Source organism: Poecilia reticulata, chromosome 6, assembly GCF_904066995.2.
Source record: "Poecilia reticulata chromosome 6, P_reticulata-male-v2, whole genome shotgun sequence".
Classification (NCBI taxonomy): Eukaryota; Metazoa; Chordata; class Actinopteri; order Cyprinodontiformes; family Poeciliidae; genus Poecilia; species Poecilia reticulata.
Window position 1 is genome coordinate 20,728,768 of NC_088835.1, and position 27,895 is coordinate 20,756,662.

A 27,895-nucleotide genomic window follows, 5' to 3' on the forward strand; every position below is an offset into this window, starting at 1 on the left:
TGACCACATTAAACAATGTAGATGATGATCTATCCATCCATCCATTTTCTTCCGCTTATCCGGGGTTGGGTCGCGGGGGCAGCAGCTTCAGAAGGGAGGCCCAGACTTCCCTCTCCCCAGCCACTTCTTCCAGCTCCTCCGGGGGAATCCCAAGGCGTTCCCAGGCCAGCCGAGAGATGTAATCCCTCCAGCGTGTCCTGGGTCTTCCCCGAGGCCTCCTCCCGGTGGGACGTGCCCGGAACACCTCACCAGGGAGGCGTCCAGGAGGCATCCTTACCAGATGCCCGAGCCACCTCAACTGGCTCCTCTCGACGTGGAGGAGCAGCGGCTCTACTCTGAGTCCCTCCTGGATGACCGAGCTTCTCACCCTATCTCTAAGGGAGAGCCCAGCCACCCTGCGGAGGAAGCCCATTTCGGCCGCTTGTACCCGTAGATGTAGATGATGATTTAAAGATTATATAAAGTACAGGTTAATTTTCTACACGTTATTTTGCATGCAGCACCAGAAAGCTCTGTTTTGGTCTTCTATTTTAGTCCCAGATAACAAACTGCAAACAAGGAGGTCTTATGGCTTTCTCTCAACAATGACTTTCCTCTTGTCACTCTTCTGCAAAGGCTAGATTGTGCAATGCACAAATATGTGTTGGTCTGTCACCTACTTGAGCTCTGAAGGTAAGGTAAGGTGAGGTGAGGTGAGGTAATTTTATTTATATAGCACATTTTCAGCAACAAGGCAATTCAAAGTGCTGAAGCGACTATTGGTTGCTATTTTGATCAATGCTCTCTTTGTCTGACTTGTGGTCAGTTGAGACAGTTTTCACATTTTCAAAACACTGATAAAACCATGTTCTAATAGAAACTTAAACCATGGGGTGTCACTTTATAATCTAAATCTGCTTTAAAAATCTCCACACTGTAAACTCTGACCTGCTGGTGTGTTCATGAATCCTGTGATGCTGTGTCCAATGTTTTGTAGTAAACATTCATCCTTTACAGTAGAGACAGTTTCATCAATATAATGAACCCTATTTAACAAATCAAGTTTCTGAAATACAATATTTTGCACTAGTTTTTATTTGGGGGTATCAAGTTATAGAGGGCTAAACATGAACACCTATCAGCCTTTCAGGATTTTCATTTTTATTAGCAACATTTTTGAAAACCGTGAGACCAAATTCATTTAACTTCCCAGGTTTCTGGTACTTCTTGGGCTATCACAGAAACTTGACATTTTTGTCCACCCATCCATCTATTGTCTTACACCCTTACCGCATTGGGGCCGTGAGGGGTGCTGGTGCCCATCTCTAGCTGTCAATGGGCGAGAGGCGCATTTTTGTTCACAACATTAAATATATAGAAAGAATTAAATGCATACTTTTGCAGGAATGAACTATTTCACTGGATGCAACATTTTCTGAGTTTGTTCACTTTGGTTTCATTGACACAGAAATGACAAGAACGGTATAAACGTCCTATAACTATCAAAACCAGATTTAATGAATGCAGCATTTCATGAAGAGACATTTATTACATCAGTAGAATACATCATGCCAAAAATCAGCAACAGCAGCACTTCATTTCCTCACTCCCACTGTTCATCCGACAGGCCAAATATATTTCCTCCTCATAACGATAATCTTATCACACGCGCATCCACCACTCTGCTGTTCAGCTTGTCTCATTCATTTCGAGACTGAAAAATCTCCCAAGGACACTTCCAGCTGCTGCTTCTCATCTTCCTTCCAAAAGTGGATGAAGCTTGCACACAGTTGCAGTCATCTGACAGGGCAATGTTTGTGCAAAGCGAAAATGATCATTGTCCATTGTTAGATAAGCTGGCATGTGGAGACTGGGATCCATGGGGAAATCTTGTTGAGTTCCTGTTTATCACATGTACACTGTTTGGAGTATTAACAGAAGCAGGAAGGCATTTTTTTTTTCAAATCGCTCCTATTGTGTACTACAGCATAAGCAAGAAACAGCTTAAAGGTGACAACATTAGACTAGTTCATCATCGCTATGGTAGAACAAGAACACTACACCAGTATTCACATGCACTACTACACAGTGGTATAGTTGATTAACATAGACCATAGTATTTTATTTTTCACAGTTACATTCAGGGTTTGTGTTTGTGCACTGTTCAGTGATGGTTTTAGTCAATTTTATTCTTATGCTACATGCAGTGAATTTACTGTGTTACACTGCAATGTCTGCATAAAATATGGATGTGTTAAAAGTACATTACTGTATACTGGCATATTGCCCAATGCATTTGATACTTAATGCATGTGATAACTAATAAAATGCTTAAAATCTTCTACATGTGATAACATTTATTTTTATTTTTACCTAAGTGGTCCAGTAACAGAAACAAGTAAAAAAAAAAAAAAAAGAACCTGCTTATAATATATCACAATGTACAGAAATGTTTAACAATAAATATGCACGGGTGTAGAAACAAAGTTGACTGACAGAATAATTAAATAAACATGGAAGAACTCTGCTCAGCATTTTGGAAAGTGAGACAATGCGGCTTTCAAAATGCTAAAATTGGAACGATTCAGATGAAAAATAATAAAATCTCTTTGTCTAGGAAGCTTATCTAGGGCACGGACACACAAACACACATGCGAGTACAAAACCTTCCTGTTCACAAATGTTCTGCAAACTATTTTTTCATAAGTAGATTTCTACTTTGGGCAAGTAACACAAACTAGATAATTGAAATTCATTCCCTTTCTTGTGATAAGAGTATTATAGAATACAGTATTTACACATGCTGACAGGAATTGCATTGGAGAACCAATGATTACCAATGATTTTCAGTTGCAGTTCTCAGGCATTTAACACTGACTAATTCAAAACTAAGTGTTCATTGAATTTCTTGCTAAATCACCTTGGAAAAGTATTTATACTCACTGAATCTTTCCACATCGCTATGTGACGCTACAAGTGTCAACATTCATCACATTAGCACATTTTGTAAGTAGAGCAGAATGAAAAAGTAGAAGGAAGAAGATACATGATTTTAATTTTGTTTAATAATGTAAACCTAAAAAGGTTATCCTGCATTAAATTTGATAGTATGATTTTTTTCTCATGTGAATACAGTGGTTCTGTAAATACCTCAGAGGTTTACTCAGAGGTAGAGAACATTAGAGCACAGACATGGAGATCAAAAAATATACCAGACAAGTCAGGAATAAAGTTATGTAGATGATTAAGGCAAAGTTAGAGTATGCAACATTTTATACATCATCCAAAAAAATTTGAGATTATGGCACCAACTGCATAGCTAAAAAGACATGGTCGTTTGCGCAAATGAATAGGTCAGGGAAGAAGAGGGTGAATTAGTAAAGCAGCAAAGAGGCCAATGATATGTTTGAAGGACAACTGGACATTTTTAGGCACATGACACAAAATCTAGCATCAATAGGATTAATATGGAAAAAATGTTGTAAGAGACCTTCAACATTTCTTCCCTACACTGAAACATGGGAGCAAAATGCAGTAGAGATATCTTTCCTTGAACAAAACCTATTGGAACATGTATCTTTTGCCTTACACTTCAAATTATGCAGTACTATTTATTCATTAGAAAAATGCCTACTAAAATAAATTGATGTTTTGATTACGAAATGGCTAAATGTGAAAAACTTTAAGGAGTATAAATACTTTTGTAATGCACTTTAATTCTCATTGCATTTTTTGAACTGTGTAACTTGTTGATGTAATGAACTTGCAAGTTCACTTATTCTCATAAACAACTTCACCCGGTCTCATTGATGTATGAGGTAAAATACAGTATATACTTTTAGTTATTTTAGGCATTTTGCAAACTTAGAAACATCACCTAACTACATTATGATGACCATATCTCATTGCCAGCCACGTCTACAGGATGGGCAGGTTTGTCCATTGTTTTGTGCGGAGTGGCCCTACCGCTCTGCATCGTTCATGTCACAGAGGCCAGCAGAGATGATATGCTCCAATGGTCTTCGATGATACAACAGCATCCTTTGTTTTTTTTTTTTCCTGTGGGCTGTAAACAAAACTGCCCACGCTTAGATCACACTAGTTTGCAGATAACAGCAGCATTTATTTATTTATTTATTTTCTGTTCAGTGTGTGTAGGATATGTATGTTTCAAAAAACAAATAGTTTCAGGTATACAGAATGTGATCCGGGAGTGATCTGAAGCGTCGTGGTCAAAGTCAAACCGTACGGGTCAGACGCTGCGAGGGGCCCGCTCCAGTTCGTGGGTCCTGCGGTTGCGACCCTTCTGTCGTTCTTGAAGGTGCTTCCACTTGGATGCCAGGCCTTGAGCATGCATGCTGCTGTGAGGGCTCGGTGCAGCCTGCTGCTGCTGATGGTGTGTCTGCACTTTTTGGACATGGTGAGCTTTCTGTCGCTTGTGCTTTCTCTCTCTTTTCCAAACTTGATCGCAGAAGTCATCGACACTATTCAGAGTTGGGTGATTGACTAAAGACAGAAAGTCCCTGTACCAAAGCTTTTGACTGGGAGTTTCTCTGGACAAGGAAAAGTCCTGAGCTGGGACAGTGGTAGCTGTATCTTCATCACGATGCAAAAGATCCTCCAGCCGCTCTGCGTCAATCACTTCAAGGTGAACCTTTAAAACTATCTGCATGAAGCCATGTTCCACTGCCTGGCACAGATAGACGCCTGAATCCTTCTTGTCAAGAGTGCGGATCAGAAGACCTTGTTCTGTTCGAACGAAACGCTCCTCTGACTTGATCTGAGCAGTGAGAAAATTGGACGCGATAAGAGACAGAGCGAATGAGAAACTTCGGAACATTAGAATGAGCTATTAACATTTACCGTAGCACAAGAATCTAATCGGCCGTGCTGCTCATTGTTCTCTTTTAAATTTCATAAACGGGATTCTATTTGAGTCAGCAGTGGTATTAAGCAGTGATAAGATGTGTTTCCTAATAATTTATTCAAACGTCTTCATGTTATGGAGTTATTTATCACCATTCATCTGCTCTGCAAGCTAAGTGTCTCTGAGAAAATTAAAACAAGACAGAATGTTTAAGGATAAGATGAGCAAAGGATGCTTACTTCTTGTTTGCGGTCATCAGCGGAGCGCTGATACTGCCAGTATGTAGAGGCTCTCTGGGACTTGGGCACACATTCAAGGAAAGTGCTGCTATTTTCCACACCGTAGACGGTTCTATCGAGGATGGTTGCCTGTCCGCTGAGTTCATCTGGTTAAAAAAGAAAAAAAAAAAAGATTTTAACTAGTTTTACAAATTTAGTGATTGTTTTGGGGATTTTCCTGTAGGTATCTCTGAATATGTTAATTGGTAAAAGTGAGTCAACAACAAAAGCAACACACTTTGAGTTTTCTGACAAGAATATATAATTGCATGAATGCATGATGTACATCAGTACAAGGTATAAGATTGTGGAATAATCTGGAAAGTGATTATAAAAATGCTGGCTCGAAAGATATATTTAAGAGAATGATAAAAGTTAAGTTGTTGAAGACATATACAATTGTATAATGTGCAATCATAACAATTGTTGTACAAGAAGGAGTTGAAATATTTTCACGAGTTAATTTTGCAGTAATTTTATATTAAAAGATACATTTACAGTTGTTTTCTCTGCAATGTGTTTAGTTTTATATTTTGGCCAAAACGTGCAGTCAACAGTGTTGCACAAAACAGTTAATTGCTTGTGTACTGTTAGGATTTAATGATCTTCTTCCTAAGTAAGAGAAGAAAAAAAATATAATTGAGGCAATGATTATATTAAAGCAGAAAATGAATCTTGACTTTGAATCATGAAACATGTTGGCGTACTTTGAGACCTCGCTAACAGCATGGAGGCCTGAGGGAATCTTGACTATGCTAATTACTAGTCTCACATGAACCAGTGTTGATTTTCACACCACCAGAAAATGAGAAATACTGATAAAACACCAAACTCAGATTCCAGTTTTTATTCCGTCAAGGAATAAAATCTCTGCTCGTTAGAATTGCCAATGAATATCACAGTTAAATGTTTTCTTCTTAAAGGACCTTGTTGCTGCAGATCTGAGCACTGGGTGAGTGGGTCTCCGTTCCTGATATCTTGCCTTCTTGTTCTCCTGCAGAAACACAAGGATAAACAACTTCATGAGTCAGCAGAAACACCCACTTTGAAAGTGTGAGCACGCGCATGTGTGTGTGTGTGTGTGTGTGTTGGCATGCGTTTGAATGAGTTTTGGGTGTGTAGCGAAACTGCAGGGCAACATAAACAGAAAAAACAGCAGGCAACCCATGGCTTAGCTGAAATACTTTAATTACGGGGTGTGAATGATGGAATTTAACAAATCAATCACTCCAAGCTGTCATCTTTCTGGAGTACAGATGCTAAGGAAGATCTTGATTATTATCAGACAGCACCTCCAGGATATTTTCTGTACACAAATATTTGAAGCAGCTATGGAAACACGGGAAGCAAACTGGCGAGATCCGCCCATCTTCTTTATATTGTTCTAAACCTGGGATTGTGTGATGTTTGAGCTCCCATGTTGACCACAGTGCCATTACATTTCAAATGCTGGAGTCTAACTAACTGTGGGAAAATAAGAAAAGAAAACAAATCAAATAAAGGTTTACTTTCACTACGTTAACGTTTGTGCTGTTCTTGTTGATTTCACAATGACAGAACATAAAGGTCCACGATTTTCTTTGCCAAACATAACAAAGACACTCTTCCTGAGAAGCAATAGTTAAAGAAATAATTACATTTGCGTCAATGATAGCATTACATCAGAACTGTGCAAAATCCAATTAACTTATTCCTGGAGCTAGATCGACTAATAAGTACTATCAGCGTTTAAGTATCATATGGTCATATAAAATGTATCCTAATTGAACAACCATCTTTGAAAGTTTGACTGGCTTCACTGCAGAAGATGTTCATGAGATGCTAAGATATAAATAAAAGTTTGTTTGTGCTACCTCTTTGCCATTGGAAAGTATCTGGAGCATTCTGCGCCATCCCATGCACAGTAAGGGTCCCTCGCCAAGCAGCATTCAGCGCAGGCCTTTCCATAAACCTCACAACGGTGTAGAGGCATCTGAGACACACCGATGTCTGATCCAAGATAGAGTTGTTGCTATAAAGAGAAAGGAACCAGATGGTCAATCTTACGTTGCTCATGATTTGGTAAACAAAGTTCAGTGGGGGTATTTTTAGATCAGGGGGAATGTTGTAAGATTGTAAAATATTTCCTACCTATTGTAATTATATACATATATATATAATACTGTGCAAATAAAGCCAAGTTCATGTGAGCAGTATAGTTTTTCAAGTAACAAAATCCTTGACTCAGGTCTTAAAAATGTTGGTCGACTATTTAAGGAGAATTGTTCAGCCCCTCCTCCTACCTGTCAATTAGTTGGCTTGTTTTCATCTCACTGTCATTTCAGCTTACAAGCTAACTGTCACTGGAAAGCCAGCAATTTAGGTTTGTTTATGTAATGACATGGGAGCTTATCTCAAAGTCTTTAAATAGTGGAAACAAAGATCTCTTTGTTCCGTCTCTTTGCCCTGAAGGTCTATTACCTCTGAGAAAAAAACAAAACTTTTTTTTTTCCTCGGAGGTAAAAAAAAAAACCCCAAAACAACCGTCATGCATAAACAGTCGTCAAAGGCCATTATCACACACGCCGTTCACGTTATTCTTTGTGAAAACCAAACTGCCCATGCTTAGATCATATATATAAAGATGATGAATATAAATCTGTACCTGTTTCGTTGAAAGTTCCATGGCTGTAATTGCAACTGGTTCCTAAAAAATTAAAGAAAGGGGAAGCAATAATTATACAGAGTGTTGATTCTAATGTTTCCAAAGAAGTATTACCGGGTGACACGGAGAACAACTTACTCTGAATACAGTCATTTCTTCCAATAACACTTCTTCCAGGTCATGCCATGAATTTCTTGGGATGGCTACAACTTTCAGAACTGTTCCCATGTCTGAGAAGGTACAGAAAAAGCCCACATTTTTGTGACTGTGATTCATTTAGCTTTGCAGCGTTGTCTTAAATTTTTTTTTTTCTTTTTTTTACCTGTGCCAATGAACATAACATCATACAGGCCATCTTCAGCTTCCACCTTATCCACTACCATTTTAGTGAACTGGTAGTCTACATCTGTTTTGACTATTATTGGTTTATTATTAATTGGATAGACAGGATTAAACATGGCTGGGTGACTTCTGGCAAAAGTGACCACTTCGTCAGGAAGGTCCTTGGTTGTGTCAAACCCACCAAATGTTTTGCTAGGGCACTGCATTGAAGGAAAAAAAATAATAATATTAACTGTTAAAGAAAGACAAATCAAAGGGAGTCCTGTTGGGCTCTAAGCTCAGTAAACAGAGCTACGGACTGACCGTGCCGGGCCGGGGGTAGGGTACACGCCCCTGAAAGGGGACCCACTGATAGCTGGGTCCGTCCCTATGAGCATATGGACCCAAGAAAGCTCTTCTTATGTCTGCCATGCTGTACATACACACCGCTGAACCTTTAAAGACGTTGCTGTACAGAAAACAATAAATGAGAATAACAAATAAAACACGTGCTCATAAACCACACTAAATATATTTATATATACATTATATATAAAGCCTTTTATCTCCTGTAAAAGACTTTGTGATCTACCTGGAAGTTGTAAATACTCCATAGATTACTGGGCTCTTAGGGTCCTTAGTGCTTATGAGAAAGACGTCCTCTAAAACCAAAACAAAGGCGAAAACAGATTACAGATTTTCTGCACCAAAACAAATATTGATTAATCTTATTCATGCGATAAGAAGAAATCACTCACGTAGTTCATCAAAATGTGTGTCTATCCCATTACTGCCCGGCACAGAGCAAATCAGCCGAGCTTTCAAGAAAGTTGTCCACTTATTTACTAGGCTCCTGTGGCCCCCAAGGTCATTCTAAAAGACATATTACATGTTATATTTCAGATAAGTGGTTTACATTTAACATTCTTTTTAAAGAAGAAATGTTTTGAACAAACTAACTTTCTTGATCCGCATAAAACATTAAGTCTAAATGTGGCGGAGAAAAAGCAAAGCTCGTGTTATTTAAATTCTCCACAAAACACCAAGACAAGAACATAATGCAGCGTGTGTTACCTTCAGTTAAGCCGACTGACTGGCATGTAGAGTTGATATTATTATTCTGGTTTAGACATGCTCACTTTTGAAAGTAACTTCTATACAGACTCAGATGGAAAGAGTTGGAAAAAGTTAAGCATTACCAATGTAACTTTGATAAAAAAAAATAAAAAAAAATGTTTAGAAATGTACTTTTAATGCCTGGTATTGTAACCTTTGTCAAATTATAAAATATTATATTAATTGGTAACATAAGATGCAAGAGACTGTTTAAAAGCTTTGTTATTGTTTCAAAATAGGAAAACCCTGTCCTACAAGTTCTCTCGCAGAAAATTAGGACCACCCAAGGCAAGGGGGCTACTAAAAAATTGGAATGTTTTTTTTCCTTAAATACAAAATAATGAATTATAAATCCTGAAGAAAAATACAAATTAGTAAAAATGATTTTACAAAAAACTCGTTATCGTTAACTGTCCACAAAATTGTGATCTATGAATAATAATAAATCTCCAATAAAAATTAAACTTAGTGTCAAATTCTAGTAGAAGTAAAAATGATCCATGAAGTAGTAAATCTATCCATCTTGGAGGATTTGAAGCTTAATTCTTAAATTCTGTTTTAGTGACAAAAAGCTTTTTAGGTGTTTTAGAGTTAGAAGACTCGCAAACTCTCAAACTTCAGTGAGCGGTGTTCGTTTCCTTAAAGCAGCACGCAAACATAAATTCACGTTGTGCTCCTTCATACAAACACATTCCATGTAGGCTGATTTATAGCAGCAAATTAAAATCTGTGCAAATGTGCATGAGTTCAAATTATTACCACAACTCGCATAATGAAAGGATTGTCTTCTGCTGAGGACAGCAGATTCCGAACATTCTTGGTGATCAGGCTGTTATAAAGGAACGCTGATGTGCAATAAACAGGGGTTTAAGGCTGGACATCAGATCTGAAAGAAACTGATTTTGAAGGATGTGGACCTTGAAATCTGACACTTGAGCTCAGAGGTAGCAGAGTCAGAACTGGGGCGGCATTGCTGCCATCACAGCCTATCATGTTCCGGTGACATTTCGACTCTCTCTCGGGTTTCAGTTCCTCTCTTTAGAGGCGATTGCACAACATACAACACAACCTAAGCTTTTTATGCTGAAAATAATTACAGATCCTGAAAGTTACCAGTATGGAAAGCAACTCATTTAATAGTCAAGGGTTTTTTTTTTTTTGTTTAGTATTTTTTATTAGACCCAAAAGCTGTTTCTCAAACTGCTTGAGATTGTGTTTGTGTCTTTGTTGAAAGTGGTATTTTTGATTTACTTTTCCTGTTTGATTACCTGTATGTATACATACCTTTGTGCATACTTACTTTGCAGAGCTGTCCAATGCGAGCATATGTGGCTTTTCCAGCATGTTCTCCATCCATAGCATTTTCTCTGAAGAACAGGTAGATTTTGTCATCCTCTGGATTGTCATTTTCTGGGATCAGATGGACACCTACAAATCTAGGATCTAGAAAGGACAAGTTAGTGTCAAAGATTTATTCACTTAATATTTTATTTTAAAAAGTCCATACATAGGCCCCTGGATACAGGAGCTAAAGGAACAGACGTTTTGAAAGTGGGGATGCACACTTGTGTTTCTTTCTGCTCAGTCTAATCACTCTCTAAAATCTTATAAATGTATATAGTTGCTCTCAGTTCTCATTATATTTTTCAAATTAGCCAAAAATTGATATTTTAAATATGATTTATATTTATATATGATTTAGCCCCACCTTTCTTCACCTGAGAGTTCACTTCAGCTAACTCATTCAGATGAAGTCACTTCAACTGAACATGATCTCTGTGTAGGACAGATAATAGTCATGGACAGAAAAAGTTAAATAATTAGAGTATTAGTGATCTATTAAAATTTTCTAACATTGGTTTTGGGTTAGTCTTTTTCTCTAATCAAGCAAAGTAGAACCATTTTCGGCAGTGAAGGTTAGGTCTGGAGATGGCGCAAACCAGCGACAAATTGGCAAGAGCGCTGCCTACCAGTGACATGCTAATGTCATCACTTGTAAAAGCATAATCTCAGAGACAATTTTTGATCTAATTCCATCTGTAAAAATGTTTAAATAGTTTATTAATCACTTATTAAAAACTGCTTAGGCGGATGATAATGTGATGAAGTGTCGCTACTTGCATCCAGCTCACATTTGCCAGGACTGATGTTGTGTATTTTTCAAAACTTACTTCCTCATTTAACAACATAATCATGTACCCATGCACATACTTATGAAGTATCAGACAGGAAGGGTTGGAAAAGATGAAGCAGAAAACAAATATAAAAAGCCAGACGAAGAAAAAAAAAACTAGAGCATATATCCTCCACTGCTCAGACTAACCTAGGGACTTAAATTTATAATGACATCTACAGAACTCAGACATGTGCCTCTGGGCTGCATGGTGTCTGGAATAATAAAAAGAAATTGTATTAAAACTGAAACGTGGAGAGGCTGAAACAATACATATTATTCTTCATGCTTTGCGTATGAAAGGCAGTATTTTGAGTCACATGGAGACAGGCTGGTGCTCCTCAGCTAGAACGAATCAGGTAAGCTAATTTAATACTCACCGACTTTCAAAACTCTACGCTTGCCTGTTGAAATTCCAGGCTTTTGTGAAGTAAAAAATTACCATGATAAGTCCATTTAGAAAATTACTTTATATTCTTTCATATACCACGTTTAATTTAGCTGTAAAGCAACTCAATCTATAAGGTTAGGGAGCATCTTCCATAAACAGAATCTGCCAACAGGATATTGATTAGTTCTTTTGGTCTGTTCAGGAGTATGGCGGCACAGTATAGCTAACCAAAATATTGGATGTCATTTTAATTCAAAACTATTGTTAGGAATGTTGCAATTGTTAATTTATTTACAGTATCGTGAAGTAAAATTTGTCCACATCAAAAATAAATTGAGCCTGTTGGACTTGAGTCTCAGTCCATTAGATGCACACATTACAGTCCGAGATTCCCACTATTCCCAATAGTAATATAGAAATACAAATTAAAAACTTGAGTAGTTCTGTTTGCGGTTTATATTGCAACTATGCATTTCCATGAATTCAGACAAAAGTTCACCTTCAAAGAAAATTATACCAAAGGTTTAAAGACAAGGGCATGAAGCGGTTTCCTCATGGTTAACACAGATGATATGGCATGATATGGAAGTATGAATTGGTGAACAGACAAATTAAGCCTCAAAATGCTGCAGTTATTCTTCAAGGTAGCTTATTAGCACTGAAGCTAAGAGACAAATCAAGGCAGAGGGTCCTCCAAACCTACCATTTAGCCACCTGGAGTCGTGTTGCTCTGTTCTGATAGGATGATGTTTGCCAAGAGTGCGAAAGATGGCAAAGTCCCGCCCCATGAAGTCGGCTGATGTTCCAGCATACAGCTCCCCATCTGAGAGGGAGAGGATTGATTAGTGTTAACACAGTAACATGAGACGAGGCCGCCTGCTTTTCCCCGTGGGTTCTGTTCAGAAATCCGAGGAATTGAGCGGGGGCTTAGCAGCAAAGGTAGATTTCACGTTCACGGAGAACAAAGACATAACAAACACCGGGAGTGTGAAATCGACATTAAAACAGAAGGCAGGGCAGAGAAAGGAGGTGAGGACAGGATGAACGGATGGTGGGTCAGATGCTGGGGGAGAGAACAGAAGTGTGAGACAAGGGGAGTACATAATAATGCTGGTGAGAAAGGAGAGAAAAAAGGGAGAGGAGATAAGGGGTGATGGGCTGGAAAATAGCCATCTGCTTGGGTAAATGAGGTGGTATAACACAATATGATCACACATAATTGGGGGTAAAGAGAAATACCATGCTCATGCACCCCTGCTTTATTTGCCAGAAAATGGGAGGAGGGCGAATTAGAGCAAAAGAGACTCAGTACCATTGACCACACATGTGCACCATTTAAATGTTGTAGATTCAGACTGAAATAAAGTTTACAGTCCTGCCAATGAGAGGTTCTAAGTGTGTAAATACAAAGCAGCGAAGGATGTTCCTGTTCTGCTATTTACATTGACGTCACACGCCGTGTACCCACTGAAATGAAAGAGCAAGGCACAGGGCTTCACAGGGATTTATTGCACACATGCACTCCGTATCTTTCCATAAACTCACCAATTAGCATTGAAGCGGTGAGGAGCTTAGGGTCATAGGGACTCTTCCCTCTGCCATTTTCTACATGGGGCGCCAGTCTGAAAACACCATCCTGTATATACATAAAGACAGAAAATCAGTGAGGTATTATAGCATGCTATCAAACACAGACAGTGAACGTAGCTTCCTGTCCATGTAAATTCCACACACAAAACAAGAGCTCCAGAAGAAACAAGCTGTCAACACTTCATGATACAGAACTTTTTGTGAAATTTTTGTGGAGGGTTTTATCATCACTTTTTCTTTTATTTGCAGATTTGAGCTCAAATGTTGAGTTATATGATGTTTAACATTTGCTTTTGTCAAACATTTCGTTCACGCACTGAAGACATAGCTTTTGATGTCTATAGTGTGCCGTCTTCAAACCTTTTAAACTTGTTACAAACATGTTACAAACACAAGCTTCAATTAATGTAATTGGGAGTTTATGTGACAGACCAGCATAAAACAGCGCATAGCTATGAAAAAATAGAAAAACTGCAAAATCTAAAAAGAAAAAGAAAGAAAAAAACAGAATAGCATAACGTCCATTTGTATTCAGCTCCTTTAGTCAATATTTTGAAGAACCCACCTTTCATGCAATTACAGTAGCAATACCACTTTTGTACAACGTACCATATTTTCCGGACTATAGTGCACCATAAGCCGCAGCTACAAATTTTATGAAAAAAAAAAAAAGCACTTTCTTCTTTGATTTCCAATTTTGACTATCAATGATTCACTTCCTGCTAAAGAGCCCCCTGGTGGTTGAAGAAAATGAAGAAAAATCCACAGATAAAGCCGCATGGTTCAAAACGTGGGGAATAAGTAGCGGCTTCTATACTACGGTACCTACCAGCAGAATAATGCCATTGAATAGAACCGAAGACAACATTTCTAACCACTGTGACTCAGTGACCTCAGCACTAATGAATTGCATTTCTACTTTATGATCCACGCAGAGTTGATGGCGTTTCTCAGGGACATTTCCTTCCCCTAATGCTCTGTAAATAGCCGCCCAATTAGTGGGAAACTCACATTTATAGGTCTGGCATTTGGAGGAGAGGAGACTCATTCTCATTTCTCAAATTTAAATGAGCAGTATGTGCAGACTTTCATGTAAACATGTCTACCATCGCAGAGGTTCACCAGAGAAATGAACTGATATGTGGTGTTAATGTTCTTTTAAGCTTTTTTTCTTATTTTATTAAACCAAACCTGTTTCTATTTATTTGTTACCACATCTCCATGTACACATGACCAAAAAGAATCTGAAATACTGACAACTAGCTAAAACATAAAGCCTGTCTCGTCTTTTCCTGTGTGTATTTGTGTTGTGTGTGGCAGGAGATACGGACAAGAACAGAAATCTAAGCTGTACCTCTGGTTTCTTGCCCACCTCCAGGTAGGAGCATACAGGGTGGAAGGCTCCTGTCCCACAAACATAGAAGTGACTGTGGTTGAAAGGTTGCAGTACTTTGATGAAATGTGCACACTCTCTCTGATGAGGGAAAGACAGAGAGCAAACAAAATTGTTTCACAGCAATTATTGTGTTGCAGTTTCAGAACATTTTAATGTGTTGGGTTTCAAATTGAACATGAATTACAGCTAGTTTAAATTTATTCACACAAAAAGTCAATTTCTCTTAAGTGATTCAAGCAACAGGACATTTTGCACTTTTGTCTACTTTTCTCATAGTTTTTTTCTGTTTTGTCATCTGTTTGTTTTACAATAGCTTAGTCTTGCAGCTGTAAATATAAAGTGAATTACTGCTGGGATTTCAGAGGTTACCTCCTGAAATCTGAAGTTTTGTTATGTGTTGAACTTTATCTTCAAAATCAGCTGCTGCTGTTGTACATATATTTGCATGTTCATAACTTAATTGTGCATACAACAGTACTATGGTGTGTACCACCTTATATTCATTGGTATTTTTTTCATGAAATAATTTTAATATATCAGTTATGCTTGCATTTCAACTATGTTTCTGAATGTCAAACATCCATCAAATCCTCTTTTGTTCCTCACTACGTTGTAGAAAGGTTTGTTTTAGACTATGATGTGATATTTGTGGATAGCCTTTCGTTTTCTCTCCCCCTCACTCTCATCTAGCTCTATAAAAGATAACCATCCCTCAGGGTGCCTCCTTATACATTTCAAATCGTTTACAGAAAACACACAGAAGACTTCACTGCCCTTCTGCTCCGCAGCACAGGCAGGCGAACTGACCGCCAGAGGCACTTGCCCTATTCTAGTGAAAAATATCTAAACCACAAACAGCATCAATATGGTCTTACATCCAAGCCTTTTGCCCGAGGGCCTTTGAAAGATGAACAAAAAACATACTACTTGACAGAAAGCAGATTCAGTAAGTGTATTTACATTGGGTTTCTGAAAACTGAGACATTTTTACCAAGAGCCATGGGATTGTGATGTATTCTGTGATTTTTATCCAAATTGACTTTACATTTGTACATTTGTTCTAAACAAATAAAGTCCTGGTTTTTAAATTATCTTTGTATTTTTACTTAATCTGAAAATCACAACCTTATCGTGAGATTTGCAATGTGTTGACAGTTATTAACATTATAATTTAAATTGACAGAAATTCTAATAACAGAGAATAATCTACGGTGGCTCTTAAATGCAAACCACTTCAAATCTCTTAACACAACTATGAATTGAAAAACACAACAACATATTAAAAAAACACACCATTAACTAAGTATAATTTCAAATGAAGAAAACACAGTAACATTAATAAAACCTACGAGGTAGGGCTCAGTGGGAAACCTGAGACATTGATGATTGGATGATGGAATATTTTCTGATATTTGCTCTGTCTTTGTTTAGATAGACTCAAACTGTGACAAAGAATGATGCTGAGCTTCGTAATATGTCCTGACTCAAAATGTTCTTGGATAGCGGTAGCTACAGGTGTATCACCTGCAAAATTCATATTATCAACAAATGTGCTGAAGCCAGAGTAATTTCTGGTTCTAAAGCCAAATGTAGTGTTGTCCAATCAGCACTCTTAGGTTTCCTGCTGGTACCTACCTCTTCCTTTTTGTTGTGTTTTCTCAATTTGTAGTTGTACTTAGTTAATGTGTTTTCTTAATTTGTAGTTGTGTTTAGTTAATGCTGTTGTATATTTAAATATGTTGTGCTTTTTTGAATTTGTGGTTGCGTTTAGTGATTTGTTGATGTGGTTCAAGGCCGTCGTAATCTAGTAAAAACTACAAAAACAAACAATAAAAGGAAACCAAAGGAACAAAGAATTCTAAAGGTTTGACTTCCAGATTCTTATGGTTTAATTAAGGATCTCAGTGATGACTCTACATCTTAAGTAGGCTTATAGTAACTTAGCTGCGTGTAAGACATATTTTCAACAGACAAGGAGAAATGATCCAAAACAGAAAAACAATGAAAGTCTGGGTTTTGGTGAAAGTCGTAAACTAGATATTCGTAGGTTTCCATGAAAAGAATCCGCATGTTAGCTGGATGCCTTTAGCTCTTACCAGGAGATCTTTCCCTGCCCACTTGCATTCATCTCTTCTAGTGGGAGAAGCAGTCCAGGGGATCTGCAACACAAACATAGTTTCTGCTGAGGACAGAAAAGCATTTCCCTGCACTCGGAATCATTTTTTGTGTTAGTGATTTACAGCTTGTGTGCATGGAAGTGTCTTTATGAGAGTTGAAGGGGTCACAAAGCAGTCTGTTATCCACTTTGTTTCAATTTACGACATGATTCACCCAGGTGTGCAGAGTGCGGCTAACATGTGCCTGACTGCGTGAGACAGCCCTCATCTGAAATATACATGAAGCACTTTTTCTTTCGATTCGGAGATAGGAATCCTAGGATACCTGAAGCCAGCAGTCTGGTTTGAGACAAATGGTCTGGTCCGAAACGGATTTAAAGTCAGAACTAAAATGAACTGGCAAGTACATGGGCTCCAAATCATATACTTTACCTGTGCTTTGTCTTTGCTTATGTTGAGGAGGTTAAAAGAAAAGATGTGGTCCTTGGCTCCCACCAGGAGCCTTCCTTTCTCCTCATCCAACAAGAGAGTGTGGTAACCCGAACTGTTAGCCAGGCCTTCAAATGTCACGAGATTATTGGTCTCCAACATCTCTGTGGAGAGAAAAATAAGATCAGTATGCTACAATGATAAAAAAATATATATATCACAATAAAATCAGGAAAGTCAAAACTCACTGAATTTAAAGGAATCCTAAGAGCATCTTAAATTTTGTTTACACATATACCAGATGCAGAAATGACACAATACATCTACACTAAACCTTCTGGGGTTTTTTGTTGTTGTTTATTTTGATAAAAATGATTTTTACAGGCATGCTGCTGCTCTTCTTATAGGTTTATTTTTAAAAAAAAATGCACGCACAAGTCAAGTTAAAAGATAGGGAGTGTCTGCCAAGTAAATGTGGATTCAACAGGTACAGCCAGGACTAGATGCCAAAAAACAGACTGTCTACATGGAGATGTAACTGGGAGCTGCCAGGCAGAAGAACACAGGGGGATATTGTGTAACTCTTCTAATCTTCAGATCAAATGGCAATATTTTCCTTAAGCACGTCAGTTGTTAGGACACTTTATAATACTCTTCAGATAGCTTTTTAAAACTTAATTGTATTCTTGCGTCTCCCCAAAAGACAGCAAGACTTGCCTAACATCTCTAATTCAATTACTGACCCATAAGTCACATCTGAGTCAGGGATTGCGATACTGTTTAATGTAACATCTAAAGGCACACAAAGATACACACAGCCTTTTTTTGTTTTCTCGTGACAATCCGTTCTTGCCAATAAAGTAATCCCAGACCAGAACTCCCCCCTTCAACTGGCCACCACCCCAAAACTGCAGAAAGTTCTGGAAGCACTGTAAAAAAAAAAATCCTTCCTCCACCATCTTCTACACTTATCTCTTTATTTCATAGTAAGAAAAGAAGGAACAAACAGAATCACTCATAAATGTTTTAGAAGAGAATGCCCTCTACTCTGAAGTATGTCAGAGCCCGAGAGACAGACAGACAAGATGAAGAAAAATTGACGTAAGAGATAAAAACCATCACAGAAGAGAGAGCGTCACACTGACTGCTTTACTTATTTAACAGCTTGTCTATTCTGATAAGCATTTTTCAGATACAAAGTCAGCAATGTCAGTTTATAGACTTGAAATAATAAAAAAAAATGTTTATTTATTTTTCCAATCTTGGGAAACTAAATAAAGGATAGAATAATATTGAGAATTTACAATAACAACATTAATACATTTTAAACTTATTTAAATATTTAAAATTTAGATTTTTACAGAAACTTTAACCCTTGTGTTTAGAAATGGGGTCCAACCGACCCCACACACGTAAAACTTGTATCATTTGCCACAGTCCTCTACTTTTGCCTCAATCCTCTCACGCACAAGGGTTAAGAATATTCAAAAATAACTACTTAGAAGAATAACCCTAATATTGTGTTTTTATTGCTTGTGATAGCAGCAGCCAGTTGCTTTTGTACCTGCTCTCCAGTGTGGCATTTTTCTGCATACCAGTGGGATGCCTTGCATGAACTGACTTCTTCAGTTTCCTACAAAAACATTTATGTTGGACAGAATTCAGGACTTCCTATTCCAACTAATAGGAATACAAAGATACACAAAGATTCCAACTAACTCTAACACTCACTGTTTGGATACTGTCAACTGAAAGATCTGCTTGTTATCTTTGAATGTCATTGTCTGTTTTATACAGACACAGACAGTTTTATAAGCACATCAGTTCAGTAAAGTAAAAAGGTACCACTCTGTCAGTTAAAAAAGGTTGCAATTGTGAAGAACCTAATACAAAAATGTATAATTTACAAAAAATAATTTCATTCCACTTTTATATTAAATAGAACAACCAACAGAATTATGAATGGACTATCCAGCAAATTAAACAACTAACTAACCAATAAAAAAAGTTTATTTAATGAATACACCAACAAACAGGCCAATGTCAAACAAAAATGAATTACTAAACCTAAAAATATACAACTAACCAAGAAAGTAAGAAAACATAAAAATGAAAATAACATCAAATATCAACCAACACCCTTGCCATTGCCTTCCTACGCAATTGATTCTCATCTACTTCAGTGTTCTGTCTTGGCTTTCTACAATTGAGAAAAATTTCTCTGGTTGAATTCGAAACAGGCCAATCGGTGAACAGAAAATTAAGATGCGAATGAGGACATTCTTTTAATAATTGTAATCTGCCATGGTCATAGTTTGGCAATGGCATCTGAGGAAATGGAAGTAGCCATTCTGTCCCCGTTGGCCACACTTCCACACACTGAACTAACATTAACAGCCCTCTTGTTTGTTTACACTGCAGGCATCTTCAGGTAAACGTTGTAGCATTACATACATCACAGCCAAATGTTAGTAATTAAGAGTCTTTGTCTCCAGCATGCAATCATCTCTCAATAGCTGAGGGGTTACACATATGTTCACCACATACAAAGCAAAGCATAAGGTCTGGTTTTTACCAGGTTAATCAACTACCTGTCCAAATTACTAACAATCAAAAGACACAGCAAACATAAAAAAAGTGGGAAAAAAATACAACCATATACATAAAAATAAGACAAATTATAAAACAGCAGGTAAATTATAATAGACTTACCAATTAAAAGTGACAAACAATAAAAAAAAATGGATGGGTATACAGTTAAATTATTAATCAACAATCAGACAAGCTAAAAAAACAGAAAAAAATCAACAGCAGGGCAACTGAGCAAAATGAAACAGAAGAAAACCTCAATATGTCACCATAAAAAATCCATACATCCATCTAATCATCTGTACCAACAGTGTAAAAATGGTTGATGGCAATATTACAGAATAATCATTGCAAAAGCTAATACTATATCTCATATTTAAAAATCTCATTTCAAAGCAGCAAATAGTGGGTAGAATTGGGTTTTAGATGGATAGTCCAAAAAATGTGGTGTGTCCTAATCACTATGTAGATTAACTTAGTTTTCAGTTCTTTTGTGACCAGCATACAGTTTGTTGTAGTCTAATTACTGACTTATTCAAGACATATTTCTTTTCTGTTTGCATGTAAATCCTTTGGAAATAGCTCTACGGGTGGGGAGGGAAACAGTTTCATTAGTTATTTTGGTTTACATAAACAAATCTCTGCTTTTTACATAACTGCTCCCATTTCACGGTACTCTCTCTGAAGGAGTCATGTTGTTTTTACAGTAGCCTTTCTGCAACTTTGACTAAGAAAATACAGAAAACATCTGAAAACACATATTCAAATTAAACAGCACAATGATTGATGTAAGGAAAAAAAATGTTCACACAATGGCTGCGCTTATCAAGGTCTTGTATGAAAGAGCAGAGGACCCACATCACCATTTCCACCCTCTATACACACCTCACTGGTTTTTGCAAAATTATCCATGGGAGAAGTGTCCATGGCAACAAACCATTCAACAGAGGCTACAGCTAAGTTATTAGAACCCAATCAGCCAGAGACAGATACACTTTGGGAATTGTGTGTGGAAGTGTGTAATATATGTTTATCAAGCTGGCTGGTTGTGTGTTATAGGAAAAAAAAAAATAGGATGTTCCCATGTCGCTCTACAGGTAGTGGCCTATACATGTCTCAACCAGCGTCCCCTCTGGATAAACGTATCACATGGGTATTCATGCATAAAGAAGCATTTATTGTGCTGCTGTTTAAGCTGCAACTTTAAAACCAAGAGCCTGGATTTATGATCCTACACAAAACCTGTTTTTGGTTGAGTTTCTGTTCCAACAGATAGTTTCACAATAGCAAACAGGAAGAAATGACCATTCAAGCAGGTGGATGTGTAAATGAGTGGCTTCTAAAATGTGTCCAGTGCACTCCTGCAAACTGTTCTGTTACATAATTGAAATTAAAAAAAAAATACATGTGCAACTATTCATGCAATTGCACATATTGTGTCTCTTAATATTTGTTTTTTCTCAAGGAAGAAACATAAAGTTATTAGTAAATAGTAAAACCAATATTTAATCAACATTCCTCTTTTATTCAGAATGAGACAAAGAGGAGTCAGAAATAGAAAGCAAGAGACAAAGAGAAAGCACAATAAGGGGGCAGATGGAATGGATGCAAAGAACCAACATTCCCTTGAGAGACTGGTATAAATAAAATCTTTTACCCTACATTCTTCCTGTCTTTCTCTATTCTGCTTTCTCTGGAGGGCATAGGGAGTGTTATCTAAGTGCTTTGTAAGACACAGACAATGTAGTTTTGAATATAATTCCTGAGCTATAACGTAAAACACTGTTTTTAACACTATTTGCATACATTGTGAATTTAGTATATTAAGATTTGTAAAGGATTAATTAATAAAAATAAATTTCATGATTTTTCTAAGACTTTTTTTTTGACAGAGTGAGAACTTTGTAATTTGAAAAACTCTCTAGAAGCCATCACTTTTGACATAGTAACTCATGACTCATTTTACAATCAAAGTTTGTCTCTATCAATATGACTAATCATTAATTATCTAAAATTGTTATGACTTTATCTAGAAGGTTATTTATATGTATAAGGTTATCCACTTTAGCAGATCTTCAGACAAAATAATTCAACATAATAACTGACTAAGCCATGTACAAAGTCGTGGCCTTGGGGCAACACGTGGCGTAAGAAATGACTTTAATTAAACCTTTAGACAATTTGGAGGAACTTGGATATAAGCAGTTATTTCAACTCAAATCGAAGGTGCTCAAGAGCACTACAACATGTTTAAGAGCAAAATTATATATATAAAAAAAATATTTCATTGAGTTATTTTACAGACTCTGCAGCCAGATTCCCTAATAGCTTAGGGAAAACACCATAAAGCGTCAGTGAGGTCATTTAATCCTTGCTAGGTAAGAAACCAAACAAACTTCTTTTCTGAAACAATGCAAACCGCTCTTGCTTTACTGCACATTTTTCAAATCTTATCCAATATCCCCTAAGCAATATTCAACAGTAATTCAATATCATTATGCTTTCAATTAAATTCTTGTAAATATTTCTGCAAGTTTTGAAACCATCTTTTAAACGGTGTAATACTATTAATTGAATTATTAATAATGTATAACGGCTTACTTTTACTTCATAAACAGTCACATTTTTTTTAGTCAGGAGTTGCTATTTTGTCTTTGTCCTTTTTCACGTGTCTCACATTATACATTCACTTGTGAGCCAATATCCTTTGGCAGTCATGATTGTGTAAGCATTCTTAAACAGGCTGAAACTGTCTTCTTACTGTACAGTATTCATGATTTCAATCAGCATTGGCATACAGACTGATCTGAAAGTCTCTGGAGGTAAATCTAAAGCAAAAATCAGAATACTGTGAAACAAATGCTCACCATGTTTTCAGATTATTAGGACAAAATCTGGGGAACGCCAGAGAGCGAGTACACCTTGCAAATCTCAAGAAGAGTATTGTTTTATCTCTCAGACTATTGTACACACCTCGGGAAACCAAACTCCACTGTGATATTTTCAATGCGCGTATGGATGAAGGGCGTTTTTGGAGAACTTCTACATACTCCAGTTCTGGTCAAGGGTTATTTTACACTGCAGTGAAAACAAGGAACAAAAAATGCCTTACTGTTGCAGAGGAATGTGTTTTTCATTTTCAGCTCATTGCTCTTTTTGCCCTCTGGTATTTAAGAGCAAGACTGTGTGCTTTTTCATGAAAGTTCTGGGCTCTGCTTGACTAAAGACGTGTAAGTGATGGAGGGGAAAGAAGAAAAGTGCTCTTTTGGCAGAACAACCACAACCTACAAACTCAAGTGTCGCTCTTGACAGCTAACAACATGTGCTTTGGTTCTTGTGACCCACAAACCTCAAAACTATAAATCCCTCTTTGCTCCCCCCAAAGGACCAATTCATCTACGGGGTGTGAGTACACCTCAGAAGCAATATATGCCCAAGCATAACATACAATACAGCCTGTTTGATTCTGCAGTTCACTTTTAGTCCCCAGCTTCCTACTTACACATCCTCATCATCACCAGTTGTTGATACAGTTGGATTTGATGTTGCATTCATGTAGTAACATTATTTCTCCTCCTGCATATTAGGTACATTATTTCTAAAGATCAGTTTTAATCTATAAACTCAACAATTATGTGTCTTGCAATGCAGTAGGGGGTGGTATATTTGTATGTAGATTGCTGGTGGGAGGGTTCACGTCTACGTTGTGTTCAGAGGAGTGAAGAGTCAAGAAGTGACACATTTGCAGATTTTTACTCACACACACACAAATGCACACACATAGTTTCAACGTTGAATATGTTCCCGGCATTCTCCATGACCTGTAGAGGTCAGAGCTCCTTCACCTCTCCATCTCATGTGTGACTGATCAGATGCTGCTGCCTAAGGACTTGACATCCTCTCACCCAGGTGAATGTTCTGGCTTTTTCAATGAGTAATGTTGATTTGCTTCTCGCTGGTGGAACAAAAATTATAAGCGTGAAATGAACAACTTGTGATCAGCTGATTTCATGTGATTTTTTAATGTGATTACCAGATCAGTCGAAATACTAGACTACCATTCAAACCAGATTTGCGCCAGATTGGACACATGAACACGATACAATGAAAACAGCATGAAGAAGTATTTGTCCATCCAGATTTCTTCTGGTTGTGTTTTATTGTTACAATGAAAACTTTCAGATCAAGCATATTTTGATATCTATCAAAGATAATCTAAGTAAATACTATATGCTGGTCTTCACTGATTATTTCATTTATTTTGGGAAAAAAAAAGCTACCCAAACCAGCCTTAATTTAAGTAAAAATACAATTACTCCACATTAAGTGTTGAATCAGGCTTGATCACATGAAGCTGATTAAAATATTTCATAAGTAAGACATGCCCAGAACAAAAAAACAAATAAACAAAAAGAACTAAGGAGAAACATGTAATTGGCTACAAAATTTCCCGAGCACCAACTGTGCTAGGCAGTCTACACTTCTCATGGATTTGTTAACAACCACAACGAGTCATGCAAGCTTGGTGAGCACCACTGATGTATTGCTCACTGGATGGAAAATCACCTGTTAGCTGCTATTGCTTGCGACGCACACCTGCAGACGTCTTTAGTAATTACTGGTCTCATGCAGAATGAGCATGAAATTGCCACAAAAATGGTAGAGCCTTTATTTCTTGTCCAACTTCCACAAAGTATGGCTTAAATTAAAGTGAAAAAAATTGCTGATACTTTGATGCGTGAAATGTGTAATCTCCCTTGACATAAATCTATAAACAGTTCAGTGTCTGTCAGTTCTATCAAGATGCAAGAGAAGGCTGAAAGAAATTACTTTTTGTATTGGACGATTAATTTAATTTTAAATACTGGTAATTACCAGGAGACATACTTTATTCAATACACTTTATGATATATTCTATTCCTTTTGATGACTGTTATTTAACCATGCAGTCCAGTTTTTGTCATTAATTGAACTTTCAGAAATTACAGTGGCTGGAATGTGCCAAAGCAAAGGGAAATAATGCTGAAAAACAGGGGAAGAACAACTCAAAATCCCTTCTTTTCCCCAGTTTTGCTTCCCGTTTTTAGATTCTTTGTGTGATTGTGTTATTTTCCTGACCATCAATATTCCTGGCTCAATGCAAAGCAATGCCGCATATGTGACACACAATAGTCATCTGATCTCAAATCCAGTAATAGGCCTATCAATGAAGAGCGTCCAGGATCCAGAAACTTTAATCACCTACTTCCACTAATAACTGGCGTACACAAATTACTCACTTAGTACATTGACGACTCATGAACATTCACCAGAGAACCCAGAACAACATCAAAAGCATTGCAGGCCTCACTTATCAAAGTTAAGGTCAGTTTTGGGAAAATTGTTACTGGACTGATGAGACAAAAGTGGTATATGTGTCTTGGAGGGTTTGCATCCCATTACATCTTGCAAAAAACTAACACAAGAAAGAAAAATGCCAGCAGTCAAGAGTGGTGGCAGAGCGATGGTCTCAGAAGATGAAACTGTTGGAACCACAGTTTGTCTTCTCTACCCAAAAATCCTTAAGGACTTTGTCAAGCCACTAGTTTCTAACCTTAAGCTGAAGCGCACTTGAGTAATACAGTAGGATAATTACCTGAAATGACCATAAAGTCCACCTCTCTGAAACATAAAAATCTAGTTAAATTTTGGACTCTATGCTCTAGCATGTACTTTAATGGACTCAAACTCAAAAACCAAACACTCTGTAGCCGATTTTAATCATTTATATATACACTATCTGATATTAATTTTTTTTTTAATGTCCTGAAGCATTTAAATGAGAGAAAACGCAATAATGGGGCAAATATGTTCCTCACAGCACAGTAAGTACCTGCTGACTACACTTAGATTAAAACTCCCCAGTCAGCACGGGGAAGCAAAGTGTTGCCCCCTGCAGCCAAAATTCAAATTAAGGCAGAATCAAATATTAAAAGTGGAGACTGCAGCCCAAATAAGCAAGCTGGCCAAATTGCTACCTGAGGGGCTTCCAATAGAGATCTCAGTGTATGGGCATGTTTCACCAAACTGACAGCATGTGGTTTCAAATGACTGATACCCTTGCAGGTATCATTTGCTTTCTGCAGATGGCAACGTATTTATGCATGCAAGTGTGTCTGCGTACGGGCACACTCGTGTCTATAATTATGGATCCCCCAGCGCTAAGCGAAAAACATTTCACTTTGGTACAGCCATCTGCTGAAACAGACCGTTCGCCATTCATCTGAGTATAATTACCATGTAGGAGAGATTGGAGCAGAAAAAAATGACATTCAGGAAAATAAAATTTCCAAAAAAATAAAAATGTGAGAGAGGGATAAATGAAGCAGCCTGGGAATCTGCCTTTTTTCCATTTCAAAATAGACAACAGCAGTTGATCAAAACAGGGACAGATTTATGAAGGGATTGGTCTTCTATAACAAACTGCTTAGCATCAGAGACACATAGAGCTGGCAGGTCAGGCATGTTGAGGGATTTTCTTCAACTAAGTGAAAATCTTATTGCAGTGATAAGTCAAAATAATTAATTATCAACATGTGAAATTAATTAGTTTCTGATAATTGCGTTGTCATAATGTAATCATTTTGAACATGGCAACAAGCTCGTCATTGGAGCATGGTGAGACGAATCTAGTTATTTCAAGTGAAAAGGGGTTGTACAGAAAAGATTTAAACAATATTCACTTATACAAATTCAACACAACCTGCTTTATGTTTTATACAGTAGAACTAATGCACATCGATTGCCCATATTAGTAAAAGTCTTGATCATAAAGAAGTTATTCGCTTACTCAATAAAGAATTTATAATTTGTAATTTTATTTATCAGAAGAGTTTAACAATCTCACTCCCTGTTTGAAACACATGAAATTGGTAAAATTAAAGAAATGTTCATAAGTTTTACAACTAGCAGAAAACAATGGAAACAGGGAAACGATAGTATAAATCTCAGACGTACCTTTATAGGAAAGTTTTAGACGGGGCACGTTATTTTTGGTTTGTGTGGGTCCGCTGCCTTCCGTTCTGAGAACAGCTACCCCACACAGAAGTGTTATGGCACCCCAGAGAATCCCCATAGTCCTGAGGCAAAAAAACTCCAGATAAGTCCTTTAAATAAACAACCCCCTGGCGAGGCAATCTCAGACCGGGTTTGGCAGGAAACGGTGGCAGTGCAAGAAACACTCCTGTTGTCCAGTAAGTACAAAGAAATGCTGGTGAGTCAGTCCAGGTTGCCTCATAACAAGTCCTGCCAGAGCAAAAAAAAAAAAAAAAACACAAAAAAACTTTTTCTGTTCCACAGGTCAAAGCCAAAATTAGAGTCCAACTAAAGAAGAGTAAAATCCAGCATAGGGGAGTCAGGTTTATGGGCTGCTGCCTCTGGAACTGTGATTTCTAAACTCCTAGCTGCAAACTTAACAGAACAATCAGTAATAACTCAGAAAATGAGAAGAAATTAGAGCTTGTCACACATTAAATGCTAAGAGAATCTAATTATGTTTTGACTACCTTTCACTTTTGGCATCTAAGCAGACTGTAGGTGTTTAGCCTATCCATGATGTGACTTGGCCGCACCTTTAGCCACAAAAAGTAAAACTGGTCCAAATTGTTTCAGCTGTTCATCCCATCTGCCTGGTGAGTCCTCAATGGTTTGGCTTCTTTTTGTCTCCCACTCTACTTAGCGCTCCTTTGAGGTAGTTTAGTCTCACTCAATGCAGCACAGCTCTGTCACAACACCACCAGGCACCCAGTGCAACTGAGAACAGCTGAGGCAAACACTAGAGTCAGAGTGTAGAGAGAGTGTGAGAGAAAAGGAGAGGGAGAGAGAGAGAGTGAGGAGGAGAGAGAGAGAGAGAGACGGGTGGTGGCGGGGGAATGAGAAATACTAAAAGTGTAGTGTAGGCGGCAGAGGAGTAAGAGCGAGCAAAGATAGCATGAGTGAAAGGAAAACTGTTAGTTGTGTTGGAAAC

At 37.5% G+C, this 27,895-nt stretch overlaps 1 protein-coding gene and 1 long non-coding RNA gene across 2 annotated transcripts in view; one reads left to right on the plus strand and one right to left on the minus strand.

The window, feature by feature from the left end:
- Positions 1-27,895, plus strand: part of LOC145551993 (uncharacterized) — a 112,861-nt gene that overhangs the window by 12,670 nt on the left and 72,296 nt on the right. The gene's annotated exons all lie outside the window — the stretch shown is intronic.
- On the minus strand, positions 1,476-27,710 carry sema3ab (sema domain, immunoglobulin domain (Ig), short basic domain, secreted, (semaphorin) 3Ab). The gene is made up of 17 exons (XM_008411254.3): positions 26,887-27,710; positions 17,305-17,465; positions 16,852-16,914; positions 14,714-14,833; positions 13,315-13,405; positions 12,473-12,592; positions 10,506-10,648; positions 8,848-8,962; positions 8,682-8,751; positions 8,414-8,558; positions 8,091-8,310; positions 7,907-7,998; positions 7,769-7,810; positions 6,978-7,135; positions 6,051-6,118; positions 5,086-5,231; positions 1,476-4,759 (listed from the first exon to the last, which is right to left on the minus strand). The coding sequence occupies exons 1-17, from the start codon at positions 27,002-27,004 to the stop codon at positions 4,232-4,234; spliced, it is 2,400 nt and encodes a 799-aa protein (XP_008409476.1). The 5' UTR covers positions 27,005-27,710; the 3' UTR covers positions 1,476-4,231.

Bases quoted from the DNA above. Each gene is read 5' to 3' on its own strand.
- sema3ab (XM_008411254.3), bottom strand. From the start codon at position 27,004: ATGGGGATTCTCTGGGGTGCCATAACACTTCTGTGTGGGGTAGCTGTT. The intron at 12,593-13,314 runs GTGAGTTTATGG...TCTCCCTCTCAG, and splicing joins CACCGCTTCAATGCTAATTG to ATGGGGAGCTGTATGCTGGA. The intron at 8,963-10,505 runs GTAAGTATGCAC...TATGTCTTTTAG, and splicing joins GCATTGGACAGCTCTGCAAA to AATGACCTTGGGGGCCACAG.